This window comes from Phoca vitulina, unplaced genomic scaffold, assembly GCF_004348235.1.
Source record: "Phoca vitulina isolate PV1807 unplaced genomic scaffold, GSC_HSeal_1.0 scaffold20, whole genome shotgun sequence".
NCBI classification, from domain to species: domain Eukaryota; kingdom Metazoa; phylum Chordata; class Mammalia; order Carnivora; family Phocidae; genus Phoca; species Phoca vitulina.
Window position 1 is genome coordinate 19,497,632 of NW_022589723.1, and position 15,083 is coordinate 19,512,714.

Sequence of the window (15,083 nt, forward strand, 5' to 3'; positions counted from 1 at the left end):
GAAAGAAAGAAAGAAGATATTCCCCTAAACTTACAAACAACTTATAACAAGGTTGCCTTATGAGATGAAATTGTCAGTAATGATCATCAAGTAGGGATTATATAAACAATTTCCAGAAATGATAAAGAAAAAGTTCTTGAATTAAAAAAAAATTCTTGAAATTTAAGAAAGGTTAAACTAGCAAAACCTTGAGGTCCTTCTAAGTCTATGATTTTATGGAATAACTACCATGTGATATAACTGATATTTAAATGTATGTACTTGATTAAGTTTTAACAATTACTACAAATGGATATAATGTACCTCTTATGAAACTTTTTATATGTAAGAATCTCTAAAACTATTCAAATAGACAGTAGTTTGATAAAATTGGTAGAAGAATAGCTCCTGTTTTTAGATTATTTAACAAAGAAAAAATGTAACGTTCTAGAGAATACATTTAATAAGTGGCTAAGTTTTCAATACAAAAAAAAGTCATAGGTGTTTAGGCGACCTTAACAGTCTCTTTGGCAATTGAAGGCTGCCCTTTCCGGCAGTTCTCCTAATGCCAAGGCAGCCTTCAGTCTCCGCTCAGTCAGCCAGTCAGCGTGCATCATGCCGCAGCGAGGCGAGCAGACCGAGGTCTCACTGAGCATCACAATCCTGAGGGAGCCCCTTGTCTGGATGACCAGCGACGAAATGGATAAGATTCAGTGATGGAAACTGAAGGCTTTCAGACTTTAAAACTCAGCACACAGTGGCAAAGCTATTAATGCCAATTTTCCTATGCCATTTCCTTCTCTCCACGTTACTTCGGACACTGGTCCATTTCTGAAATTTCAGTCAAATGGAAACAGCATATAATTAGAGCTTCCACCCTCAATCTCATGTCCATCAGTGAGTCAGAGAAATTAAATGACACCTGCTCTCCCTTTAAGATGCCCAAATCCCACGAAGGGGAGGCTTGGACTAGACACAGCTAGGAGCACTGACGGGGTGCTACTGGCCTGTATGTGAGCTGGCCTCTAACCTGCCACCCCCGCTGTGTCCAGTCACTGTGGGAGCTGAGCTGGCCAGAGCCTCTGCTAAACCGATGGCCTCACAGCCCAGTTCAGATGTTCCTGAGGAAAACGGGAGGGTAACCAGTTTGTTGTATCTAAAAGGTCAAATTTAATAAGGCTTTTCCTCTCCCTGAAAGCTCATGCCTGTAGAGAAAGAGCACCAGAAGGTGTGGGCAGAGAGAAAGACCTGGAGAAGCTGTCTTCATAAATTTTCTTCAAAACACAGCTATATGTGTTTTACTCATTCAAGCCTCATTAACTTTCCATTTTTCTTTGTTGTCTAAAATTATTTCAAGGGCGCCTAGGTGGCTCAGTCGGTTAAGCGCCTGCCTTCGGCTCAGGTCATGACCCAGAGTCCTGGGATCGAGTCCCGCATTGGGCTCCCTGCTCAGCAGGGGGCCTGCTTCTCCCTCTGCCTCTGTCCCTGTCTCTTATGAATAAATAAATAAAAAATCTTTAAAAAAAAATAAATAAAATTATTTCAAAATAAGAAAGTAAGATGAACACATAAATAGGACCTGGCCACACCTATGCACTACTTGTGACCAGAGACATGTCCCTCAAATCACTCTACTGATGCTCCTTCTAACGGTGATGCCCACTGAGCTCTAAGATCCAGACTGTATTTCTGGTTTATTGAGAATATACCTTAAAGACAAACTCAAAACCTTGCCAAAACAAGAGAGAGAAAAATCTTCCATCAATTAGATCACATACTATCAGAGGTAAGGATTAAGATTTATCTGGTGATCCATTATAGTCATGTTGATTATTGCTAGATATAAAGATTATTTGTCAAAAATTGCTGGAGCACCACATTAATGCAATTTAGTTCCTTTTCACCATGTTAAATTCTTCTTCTTTTTTTTTTTTTAAAGATTTTATTTATTTATTTATTTGAGAGAGAATGAGATAGAGCATGAGAGGGGGGAGGGTCAAAGGGAGAAGCAGACTCCCTGCCGAGCAGGGAGCCCGATGCGGGACTCGATCCCGGGACTCCAGGATCATGACCCGAGCCGAAGGCAGTCGCTTAACCAACTGAGCCACCCAGGCGCCCCGACCATGTTAAATTCTTCTAAGGTTGTTTCATTCTTGGTATGATCTTCCACCCATCTGTCATATATTCTACCTATTCAAAGCTCATCACAGTCGGCTGAATAAAGGCCCCCAAGGACATCAGATCCTCATCCCTGGAACCTGTAAAGATTACCTTATTTGGGAAAAGGGTCTTTGCAGATGTGATTAAATTAAGGGTCTTGGGGTGCCTGGGTGGCTCAGTCAGTTGGGTTTCCAACTCTTGATTTCGACTCAGGTCGTTATCTCAGGGTTGTGGGATCGAGCCCTGCTTTCAGGCTCCATGCTGAGCACGGAGTATGCTTATCCCTCGCCCTCCCCCTGCTTCTGCACTCTCTCTCATGCTCTCTCTCTCTCAAATAAAATCTTTTTTAAAAAACTAAGGGTCTTGAGATAGGGGGATTATCGTGGATTATCCAGGTGGGCCTCAAATCCATCACCAGCATTCTCGGAAGAGACAGACAAGAGAAGCGAAGTTAGACACACAGAGAAGATGATGTGAGGATGGAGGCAGAGGTTGGAGTGATGTGGCCACAAACACGAGGGATAGTGGCAGCCCCCTGGCAGAAGCCAGAAGAGGCAAGAGACAGATTCTCTCCTAGAGCTTCTGGAGAGAGTACAGCCCTGCTTACACCTTGATTTTGGTCCAGTGTTACTGATTTTAGACCTCTGGTCTCAGAACTCTGAGAGTATAAATTTCTGTTGTTTTAAGCCACCAAGTTGTTGGTAATTTATCACAGCAGCCAAAGGAAACTAATATAGTCACTTTTTTTCAAATTACATAGATAAGGGGGAAAAAGGAAGGTATTTTTCCACTATCCTGTTAATACATATATGTACTTTGAAACAGGATGAAACCAGAGAGGGAGCCAAACCGTAAGAGACTCTTAATCTCAGGAAACAAACTGAGGGTTGCTGGAGGGGAGGTGGGTGGGAGGGATGGGGTGGCTGGGTGATGGACACTGGGGAGGGTATGTGCTTTGGTGAGCGCTGTGAATTGTGTAAGACTGATGAATCACAGACCTGTACCTCTGAAACAAATAATACATTATATGTTAATTTAAAAAACTTATAAATAAATGTACTTATTTAATATTTTAAAATATATTTCAATTGTTGGTTGTCTCCATTCAGTTCCTATGTCCACAGGAAGCCCTGTGGTATTTTGTACAAATCTGGAATTTGATTAATGTTAATGGAATGAATAAACAAAGTTGGAAATAATGCCTCACCTTGCGATATCTATTTCTGGCCAAGTAACCTCGCAAATAAGACTGAAGAACAATAGTGGCCGATCGTCTTATCTTGTATCTCCTGCGGACTATATACATGCGCCAGTACTTCTGAATAATGGTTGCTGCCTTGGTTCTGCGCAGGAACTTAGTATAGCTGGCCAAAGAGAAGAGGGGTGCACAGTCAGTAATCAGACAAACCCAGGACCACATCCTATAGAGACTTGAAGCACCAATATATGCTGTTATTGTTAGCATAATAAGTAGTACCTCCATTGTTATTATTCTAATATTAGTATAAGTTAAATCACTTATATTTGTATGGCAATTTATAGTTCCCCTAAACATTTTTACATTCATTATCTGATTTGAGTCTTCCCTAACCCTGAAAAGTAGGATGTCCCATATTCCCTGATATGGGACAATAAAGAAAGTGCAGCTCAAAAAGGTTCTCTCTTTCTAGGACGGTGCTCATTACCCCAGGCTATGTCCCCTTTACACAGCTGACTGGCTGTCCACAGTAATCCCAAACTTACTTACCACCAGCTTTCTTACATCTAGCCATTGCTAACGTGTGATGTTTCTCCCTAATCTATCTGTTTGGGCATAAGTTCTTCACCATCAATTCATCTCTACTGAGAGTTCTAAATTAAAATTATCCTCATATGTAAATCACACTGAAGTCTCATTCTCCTCCAGATCTTCTCAGTTAATTGCTCCTGAAAACTCCTCAGTGGAATCATTATTAACTAGCACATATTCATGACTGTCTTAATTTACAGATGATTCCTTCAAGCCCACATAAAAGTACAAAAAAATAAAAAATACGGAGGACACGAGTAGGCGGTAATTAGTAATTTTTTTGAAGATGAATCCAAATGATTCATAATAGGGTGAGTGAAATTTTATTTTATTTAACTGTCTTGTGAGTAAATCTGTTATTCTTTGAAACTAAGAAGAGGTGGGGTGTTGCCTTCTCAAATATTAAGACCACCGAAAACTGTCATCGGTTGGACAAGGAACCAGGTGAGCTGTCCGAGCTCAGGGGCCATGAGTCAGGCTGGACAGGCCACCAAGAGACCTACCATCGGGCCTGGTAGCCTCGCACGTATCTCTGCACGGTGATGGCCGCCTTCCGCATGCGCAGGTACTTCTTTCGCAGCAGCCACCCTCGGATGGTCTTCTGGATCCGGATGCAGGCAGCCCTCAGCTTGTCTGCCCTCAGTTTCTCTAGATAGGCCACTTGACCAGCACGGAAAAAGATCTTTGTCTTACCAAACTGGTATTTGTCCTTGTCCTATTTTTTGGAAGAAATTGTACACTCAGAAGTAGAAATGACGACCATATAAATGAACCTCTAAAAGAGAAAAAAATAAGTCTAAAAGCAGAATCAGTAAAGGGATGAATCTATTAGCTAAAACTTGGGCTACATCACAATTAACTAATGGAGAAGGATTTCTTATCCTAGGCAAGTTGAGCAAATAGAAGGGATTTTAAGGAAAACTGCAGTTTAAGAGTTATTTTCCAGAATCATTCTACCTGGAAATTATTATCTGAGGCCAAAAACTTGGTTGTGGGTTATATGCAGTTATTATTTGCATGTTTGGATTTTAAATATCTCAAGGAAATGGAGATGGTGACACTCTCTCTGACTGACTCAGGCTGTAAGCATTACATCGGGCTGTATGTTCCATGAGAAAGCTGAAGGGACAAAAACACCAGCATGAAGAATAAGGCAGGAAGCCACGCACACAAAATAAGAATTGAACAACAAAAAACTTGGTGTATTCTGATCAAGAGTTAAATTTGCAACAGTTATCTGTTGCCTTTAATCAACAGTATCTGAAAATAAACAAACACAACCCTATAAATGTATCTAAAATCCTTCTTTGGGCGCCTGGGTGGCTCAGTTGGTTAAGCGACTGCCTTCGGCTCAGGTCATGATCCTGGAGTCCCTGGATCAAGTCCCGCATCGGGCTCCCTGCTCAGTGAGGAGCCTGCTTCTCCCTCTAACCCTCCCACCTCTCATGTACTCTCTCTCTCTCTCTCATTCTCGCTCTCTCAAATAAATAAATCTTTAAAAAATAAATAAATAAATAAATAAATAAAATCCTTCTATGAATTTCAAAACTCCTTTTATAAGAACATAATCACTTGTATTGCTCATCGACTTTGGATTACAAGCAGAGTGGAGCAGTAAATACAGGCATGCATGTTATTTTTGGTCTACCACAGTCTTATCCACCTTATCTAGAAGGATGCAGGTCATTAATCATGCTCATGTCAAAAGAAGAGAGGAATTTATTTATAATAATCACTACCATGATCTGAAATTCTAAGGGAAAACAAAGAAAATCACTTTTCAGGGTAAACAGGTATCTCCTATCTTGTATGTGAACCCAGAAAAATCAGAAATCTCTATATATACCTAAAACATCTAAAACTATTTTAATTTAAATCCACAGAGTTTACATAGGCAGCTTAGCTGGAGACACAAGCAGAGCAAGAAGGTGGCTCCTCTCTCCCTCTCCCTGTCCCATCTCAGCCTCCCCACTCCAGCCCTGCTCTCCTCTGCCGTGAGCCTCCTCTATCACACCCATGCCCTGCACAGCCCTGAGCCAGGCCTGGTGTGGTCTGGGTGACAACATGGTCTGGGTGTAGGGCTGTCCTTACTTTCTGCTCTCCATTCCCATCTGAACCTAGGTTAGAAAGGTGTTGGTCCAAACCCAAAAGCGTGATTCTTTTTACACATTACTAAGAAAGTGGCCTTAGTTCTTCCAAAAAAAAAAAAAGTTATTATTACCAAAGAAGAGATATCATATTTACTTAATAGTTAGTAATTAGGACTAATTACCTCAAAGTGAGGTAATCCATTCAAACTAGTATAAAACAAGTGAAAATATTTTTTAAAAAAACCTTTCATGAATCTTAAATTCTTCGTGAACTAGATTACCTGTTCTCAAAATGGAGTCCTCAGACCAGCATCACAATCACTTGGGAACTTGTTAGAAAGGCACGTTATTGGGCCCATCCCAGACCTACTGAATCAAAAATCCTGTGGGCTGGGGGCCAGCAATCTGTATTTTAACAAGCTGTCCAGATGACTCTGATGCATTCTGAAGTTTAAGAACTCCCTAGTTTGGCATATAAGACTTTTCAAACACCAACCTACATTTCTTAACTAAATCCCTACTGTTCCATACATCAGTCTTATACTGGGGAAAAAAAACCAACAAAAGAAAAAAAATACTTTACTGTTTTCTGAGCAAATTCTATGCTTTCCTACTTCTTCACACCTTGCTCCCTATTAGGATGTCCTACTTTTATACAATCTCACCAATTCTTCAGCGCCTAACTCAAAACACACCTCTTCCATGGAATTGTTCCTCCTTCCCATAGCACATGTGGCTTTGTCTTCCTCTGATTTTTTTAGTATTTGATAGACACTAAGGCATATTATACTTATCTCTAAAATGCATGAATTTCCAAGAGAGACTATGTTATCTTAGGACAAGACTTGTTTTTTCTTAATCACATAGTATCTGGCCTGATATCTTCCATAAATAAGTATGAGATGAACTTTTATTGATAATGACCAATCTCTAAAAGGAGTGTGTCTCAAGTCTGGGTCCAGACCTCTCCAGACCTTACCATCCTGTTCCCTGACAGTAGACCATCCCCTCACTAGGTCTAGCATCCTAAGCACAGGGAGCCTTGACCTCTAAGACAGTGTGCCCCCCCACCCTCCCAACCCCGAATAATCTGGATTAGTGGTATTTGGATTTTCCAGGGCTTTGAAATGTTACAATCATAAGGCCTTTGGCCAGTGTCTGTTCAGATGAAGTTAAATGAAGATCTTTCTTACCAGTATCAGTTTCTCTAACACATTCTTGCACGTTTGCTTTCTGTCACTCAGCACATCCTTTTGCTTCATTAGGACACGGTAGCGGCTAAAAAATTCTTGGTAAGTCCACCTATATAAAAAAACTCACATCAGCTTACTGGAAGAGGTAAGAATCTCTCCCAGAGGATCCCTTCCATAGGAAACCTGCCACACTCACCGTGAGGGGAAGCCCGCTGCACTGATGCGGATGGTTTCCAGGACGCCGCATGCTCTCAGCTGCTGCACTGCTCTCTTCTCGTCAAACCTGTGTGAACAGCAGTGATACAGAAAGAAGCTTGGCAATAGCCACAAATTACTCTCCTCACTCCAGAGATCAAACCCTTTTGTAAGGAGCCAGATGGAAAAATTAGAAAAGAAAACATTCAGAAGTTGGAGTGGGGATCACAATGGAAAACTCTGTGTGACAGTGGGGAGGAGACAATTAGCAGTAAAAATAAAGAGCAGAGCCATAAACATTATTTGTACTTCACACCACAAACCTGTAACAAATACCACTGGGAATATTTAAAGAAACCTAAAACTCCTTAGTACTTTGCCCATACTCATTAAATGGCTTGGTCTGATGAGCTGTTCTCTTAGTTCTTTAGCTCGCCATATATAGCTTCCCTAGAATAAAGACTGGCCAACTCTGGAGATTTCTCTAAGAACAAATTAAATATGCCCCATCCAGTTATTATTTTTTTAAATATTGGTGTTCTAAAAGTTCTATTCAACTTTGTGTGTACATACAAAGGACTTATAGTGTCCACACCAATATCAATTATTTTTATTTTGTACTATAACTTATATACTTTATATTTATTTTACTCTAGACAAATGGCATCTTAACATTACACCGACACTAAGAGAGGAAGTAGCAAGGCCTGCCCCTTGCTGGATGGTCACTCTTTGTACTCCCCCAGCTAAGCCCTCAGCACCTTATCTGAGCTTCGTGCTATACTGTCTTCTCGAGTGTTCTGTTGGCCGTGGGAGATGGGGTTGGCTGATGGAAGGTAATGGCCCCTAAGGTTGTCCAGGAGAGTGGCCCAGGCTGTGGCAGCTTTTTCTGCCTCCCAGTGCCTCCAGAAAGCGCTTCTTGGCAATCAGGAGGATATAAGTCTTTCAGAACTGCCCTGCATCTAAGGCAGAACCTCAGAGGGCAGGATTGACAGGGGGTGGGAAAATGAGCACTCGTACCCTATGCAGTGAGAGTGGGACTTACAACCTTTGGTAAGTGTACCTAATCTGACCCACAAATTCCCCTTCTAGAAATACATTATCCTAAGAAGATAATCAGGCAAATATACAAGAATGTTTGGCAAAATATATTTATCATAGCATAGTTGGAACAGTCATCATTTAGGGAATAATTTAAATAAATGATGACATATCTATATGATGAGATACTATGTAGTCATTAAAATGATGATGTGGATTTTTATTTACTAACATGTAAAGCATCCACAATTTATTAAGTTAAAAGCAGATACAAAACCACAATTACAGCACAGGCCCCTTTTATTAGTGTCTCTCTCGCTCATACACACACACCACAGCAGGGAAGGAAAGGATGTTGGTTGGTCAAGAAGGATGTATGTGAGTTAATACCAGTTATCCCTTAGTGTATTATGAATGTTTTTCAATTTTTATGCTATTTTATATTTCTTAAAAACTGTTTTTACAATACATGTGCATTACTTTTAAAATTAGAGAAAAACTGCCATTTTGAGGAAAAAAAACTTCCCCCTCATACATGGTATTTGATGTAGGGCAAGACATCTGGTAATAGTAGACAGGCTCTGATGGTCTCAACAGCTGGAAAGTAGCAGAGAGAACTGGGAACCTTTGCCAAAGCAGCTTTATTCCACCGGGCTCTGGTTTTAACTAATGCCCAAATTAACAAAAGCCCAGAAAGATCTTGAATTAAAGTAAATTCAAAACAGAAAGTAGAACTAGAAATGCTGGGTGCCTGGGTGGCTCAGTTGTTAAGCATCTGCCTTTGGCTCAGGTCATGATCCCAGGGTCCTGGGATCGAGCCCCACATCGGGCTCCCTGCTCCGCCGGAAGCCTGCTTCTCCCTCTCCCACTCCCCCTGCTTATGTTCCCTCTCTCGCTGTGTCTCTCTCTGTCAAATAAATAAATAAAATCTTTAAAAAAAAAAAACTAGAAATGCCTGGTTGACCTCAACTTTTAAAATCTTCAAAAGGCCAGCTGCTAATTTATTATCACATTCTCCAAAGGAAATGAAAACTAAAAAAAAAAAAAAAAAATTATTAACTAGTGATTTCCCTCTACAAGACATGAAGATTTACCCAAATATTTTTTTTCCTTCTGTTAGTATGGGAATCCTTATGAGACTTGGACGCTTTTTAACTCAGTAGTTGAGAAATACTTACGTGAATGGGAACTTGAAGTCATTGGGCTTAATGCAGCGTACATAGTGAGGGGTAGTGGCATTGAGGGTCTCCATAAGCAGGTGAAGGGAGTTTCGGAACTGCATGAAAAACAGAAGAGAAAGGGCCATCAGGGTTTTATCAAAATCGATGTAAAAACAATTTAAAATTTTTTCCAATGACACTATTGGAGATTTGGAGATGATTCTGCCTCCTGTGAACTTGACCCAGCCTCAGAAGGGGGCTGCTACTAAATAAGCATATAGGGCTTTAGGTTAAAATTTGCTTAAACTCTGCCATTTATATGCTCATTCTACTAAATATACATTTTTTCTCCTCCCACCACTTTTCCCTGCCACCCCTTTCATATTTTCTTGGAGCTGTTTTAGGTTCACAGCAAAATTAACTGAAGAAGGATTTCCATACACCCCCTGCCCCATCGCAGGCACCAGCTCCCCAATTATCAGTACCCCCAACAGAGCAGTACACTTGTTAAGACTGATGAACCTGCTCTGACAAATCAGTCACCCAAAGTCCATCACTTACATCAGAGTTCACCCCCCCTCCTTTAACATAGGCTCCTGTAGCTTTCTGTTGTGAACTCAGAATTTTGACTAAAAAATAACCTTACTTGAAGAATATTAAGTCCACTTATCATGTACACTGGGAATTCTGCCACAGGAGATTGAAGAAGTAGCAGGTGACTTCCAAGAGTGCAAGGAATGAGCGGGAGGGTGGGAGAGAACAGCCACCGTGGGGCTACCAACAGGGACATGAGGTCAAGCCTGGAGGCCCCAAACCTGTGTTGGGCCCTGCTTCCTATTTCACCTGGGCACACGGTCCCCCACACGGGAAAACAAGCTGACTGGCTTCCCGTCCAGGGCCCCCAAACTTGTTCAGGCACTGTGCATGTGTGTAGTATTTCCCACGCCCCACAGAGCCGGGGACATCGAAGAAAGGAGAGGGCTCTGCTCCTGCACTGAGGGAGCTGGTGCTCTGTACAAATCCAGAGAGGAAATGGCCAGAGGACAAACCAAAGGCAGCAGTGGTCTGCGAGGGAGGATATGCACTACAAGAATCAAGACCTAGAGAAGATTATTTTGGGACAGGCTTAAGCACAGTCATGGGTCTAAAGCTGGGTGGAGAGGAGCAGGAGGGGATGGTGTTACATGTTCTCATAGTAAGAGCTCTAGCCTTTCCCCACCTGAGGACCCCACCTGGGGGACTGACAGAGGAAGACCTGAGGCTTCAACTCAGCTTGAGGGGAAGGAGCCCTGCAGTGGCAGCTCCCCAGAACTCACCTGATGCCCCACTGTTTTCTTGTGCTCTTTGGCCGTCTGGCCTGGTCTGCCTTTGGTGGGCTTTGCAGGAATACGAGTGAGGGGCGTGCGCCCTGACGAGGTGGCTGATGTTGGACTGATGGCCTTCTCATCATCTTGAAATAATTCTGGTAGCATCTTAAACTGAGTCAGAAACAATAAAAGATAATTATACTCTAAATAAACTCAAGCGTAAACCTTCACAGAAGACTTGGAATCCACAGGGCTTCCCTTCCTTCAGTAACCCTTTACAAAGTCTCATTCCGGAAATAATCAATATCTGTGTTAGGAAACAAAGACATGAGAGGAAGGTGACACCAATGCTACAAAAATAGAGGAGGAAAAAAATGAAGTGATTCTATGGCCTTGTTTGGGGGAAACAAAATCAAAACTACTCCCCTAACACTTGAAATCCTAATCTACAGAAAATGGCCACTATCAACATATTACTAGTCTTGAACTACAATTATTTTATGAGCAAAATACTAATGGAAAGTCCTATCTTATTACTTCAGTTCCACAAAATATTTTATCATCATGCTTCATTTGTCTACCTACTAACTCAAATGGTGAGCACCAGCTAAACAAAATTCACTGAAAATCTCAGCAAGAAGAGTGTCACAAACTAGTTCTCCAATATTATAAGATTAAAAAATAATCATGAATTAATAATTTTTGGATAATAACACAGATTTATAAGGAAAAAAATTAAAAACCCTGCCCTTGTCCTGTATCCTTTTATATTTGTTTTCAAGGGATTGATAACTTGATTGCATAATTCCTGCAATCAATTTCGTGTTGTACCAGGTTAGCACTATGAAAGATTACTAAAAGATCTGGCATTTAACAAGTGGATAGATGGTATTAGTCAGTATGGAAGGGAGAGACTTTATGGAACGAAAGAGACTTCAAACTAACCTACAGGAACATCTTGACATACGTATATATCTTTTCAACAGTGACACATTCCGCATTAAATAAATCCTTCAAATTAAAATTACAACTACCTATTATTTGTCTAATAATCTCAGAGTATCTCCAGAAGAAATAATTTTCTTAGGAGAGTGCTTCCATTAAAAAACAAAATCAGAGAATTTCATTTGCTCTTAATGTGTATTTAATCATAAGGGTAATTTAGGAAATAACTCATGATGTATAAAATAAATTGTTATACAAAACATACCAATAATGGTTGCTTGCTACACAAATGAATGTATCCCTTTTATAGAAAAAATAATATATTCCAGCTTGGTTGGCTATAAAGAGGAAAACATGTTGCACCACTATCTTGTATTACAATGTTAAAGCTGTGTTGCAAAGGGGAAAAATAAGAGTCTCTAATAGACTTGATCTGAAAACCCAAGCTATGTGCACCACGCACCATCCCCCAGCTCCAGCTGCAGCAATGCTACACAGACTGCAATTACTCCGAATGATTCCTCAGAACCCACAGCTACCTTGTGATAATTAAGGATCCACTAGCCAATAAGAAAATTAGTCAGAAGAAAGACACGACTGATTACGGGTACCTGGGGAATAAGAACCTGTGAATGTTCCATTTAAGCTAAATTACCTAGGCAGAGTAGTGACACCAGAATTTTATGGTTTTCATCACTATTCATAAATAGAAATGGTTTATAATCTAACTGAATAGTACTCAGGGATTGGCACTAGGAGAGAATTTTCTCCTATACATCAGTCCTATAAGCTATAAAGCATTAATGCCCAGTGCTTATGGGTGTAAGTAAAAAACTGACAGACACAGACACTCAGAGTCATTATTTTTCGGAGGGTTAAAACTGGAACATAGTCTTGGCCAAGAGACACATGAAAAAATGCTCAATATCACTCGGCATCAGGGAAATACAAATCAAAACCATAATGCGATACCACCTCACACCAGTCAAAATGGCTAAAATTAACAAGACAGGAAATGACAGATGTTGGTGAGGATGTGGAATATTACTCAGACATCAAAAAAATGAAATCATGCCATTTGCAACGACATGGATGGAACTAGAGGGTATTATGCTAAGTGAAATAAGTCAATCAGAGAAAGACAATTATCATAGGATCTCACTGATATGTGGAATTTAAGAAACAAAACAGAGGATCATAGGGGAAGAGAGGAAAAAATAAAAAAAGATGAAACCAGAGAGGGAGACAAACCATAAGAGACTCTTAATCATAGGAAACAAACTGAGGTTTGCTGGAGGGGAGGGAGTTGGAGGGATGGGGGAAATTAAGGAGGGCATGTGATGTGATGAGCACTGGGTATTACATAAGACTGATGAATCACAGGCCTGTACCTCTGAAACCAATAATACGTTATATGTTAATTAATTGAATTTAAATTTAAAAATGTTTATAGCATATTCCCACAGAACTTAAAAAGACTATCTCAGGGCACGTGGGTGGCTCAGTCGTTAAGCGTCTGCCTTCGGCTCAGGTCAGATCCCAGGGTCCCAGGATCGAGTCCCGCCATCGGGCTCCCTGCTCTGCGGGAAGCCTGCTTCTCCCTCTCCTACTCCCCCTGCTTGTGTTCCCTCTCTTGCTGTGTCTCTCTCTCTGTCAAATAAATAAATAAATAAATAAAAATAAAAATAAAGACTATCTCAGAATAAACTAGGAAAACAAAAGTGCCAGTCAGTAGTCTAGATTCACATGAATAATTATAGATTTTTAATGAATATTTGAATATTCATTTTGCTAAACTAAGTTTACTTTCAAATAATTTGAGTGCATAAGGCCATGTTTCCAGTGCATCCCTTTAAAATGATACAGTGGGGCACCTTGGTGGCTCAGCTGGTTGAACATCTGACTCTTGATTTCAGCTCAGGTCATGATCTCAGGGTCCTGGGATTGAGCCCCAAGTCATGCTCCCCACTCACTGGGGAGTCTGCTTGTCTCCCTCTCACTCTGCCCCCCAACCCCGCTAGTGCTCTCTGTTTCTCTCTAAAATAAATAAATAATTCTTTAAAAATACATACATACATACATACATAATGCAGCAAAAAACCTGTTTTCTCTCATAGTCTCTTACAAAGGCACAAGAGAGTCTAGAACAACTGTGGAGATAATTTCACATAAAACTGAAAGACAACATTGCATAGTGGTTAAGAGCAGACTCTGAGCCAGACAGCTTGTGTTTTAATTTGGCTTGAAAACTTATTAGCTATGAAATCTGTGCTTCAGTTCCCTCATCTGTAAAATGGGAGTAATGATTATATCACCTCATTATAAAAATTACATGAGTTAACATTTGTAAGGCATTTAAAACAATACCTGACACACACTAAGTGTTATGTATTTGATAAATTAAAAACTAATAGTAAATCTGATTTTGTTAGAAAAATCATTATTGTTAAAAAACTAATGCTTAAAAAAACAAAAAAACTAATGCTTAAGTAATTAACACTTTAATGAATATATCCTGATTATAGAAAGCCTATACATTGTTACCTTGCTGGATTTCAGAACTTTAATTTGTTCTTCAAAGACAGTGTCTTTATTCTTTTCCAAAAACCCTTCACACTGGTATTCCACCTGAAAACACATGCAAAAATCTTAACAGACTTTTTGAACAGATATTATAATCATCAACAACAAAAATATTTATTAGGTTCAGGCTATATGACTGGTTCTCAGCAAACTGGTTATCAGTTTTATTCTAAGAAACCAGTACCATTCTTGGGAAGAAGTATGTTAACTCTAGAGTAAAACTCCTCAAATACTGCTTTTCCTAGGGAACAGTGGTAGTGCTAATTAGTTATGGTCTAAAAGATCCCCCCAATTCATAGGTAAGCAGACTCCTAAGAAGTTGACTGTCTTCTCCCATGCTGGTGGTAGAGAGCTCCTCCACAGCTAAGTCAACGTATCTTCTTGTGACTGAGATAACCATCCAGGAGCGGTAGTTCTCTTGGGAGAGAACTGGGTAAACACTGTATGATTTGGTAAGTGGAACTACTCAAGAACGACTATTCCTAATTCCAAAACTCCAGTGACTTCAGGCATCTACCATTCAAGTTGCTCCCCAGGCTATAACACAAAGCCCTTGGATGACCTACAAGTCATTCCTAGGTTTCCAGCTAGGATTACGGAGACTCAGAATGCCCTCAATTCCTGAAGGAGATCCCAGGAAG

General features: G+C 40.4%; 1 protein-coding gene across 3 annotated transcripts in view; it reads right to left on the reverse strand.

The window, feature by feature from the left end:
- MYO5A (myosin VA) overlaps window positions 1-15,083 on the reverse strand; it is a 196,808-nt gene that overhangs the window by 69,047 nt on the left and 112,678 nt on the right. For all 3 annotated transcript variants that reach the window (XM_032417787.1, XM_032417786.1, XM_032417788.1), the window contains exons 14-20: window positions 14,404-14,487; window positions 10,924-11,085; window positions 9,626-9,723; window positions 7,408-7,494; window positions 7,212-7,320; window positions 4,432-4,643; window positions 3,347-3,503 (exon numbers count right to left, since the gene is read on the reverse strand). In XM_032417787.1, coding sequence (XP_032273678.1) covers window positions 3,347-3,503; window positions 4,432-4,643; window positions 7,212-7,320; window positions 7,408-7,494; window positions 9,626-9,723; window positions 10,924-11,085; window positions 14,404-14,487 — 909 coding nt within the window. The remainder of the gene's footprint in view (window positions 1-3,346; window positions 3,504-4,431; window positions 4,644-7,211; window positions 7,321-7,407; window positions 7,495-9,625; window positions 9,724-10,923; window positions 11,086-14,403; window positions 14,488-15,083) is intronic.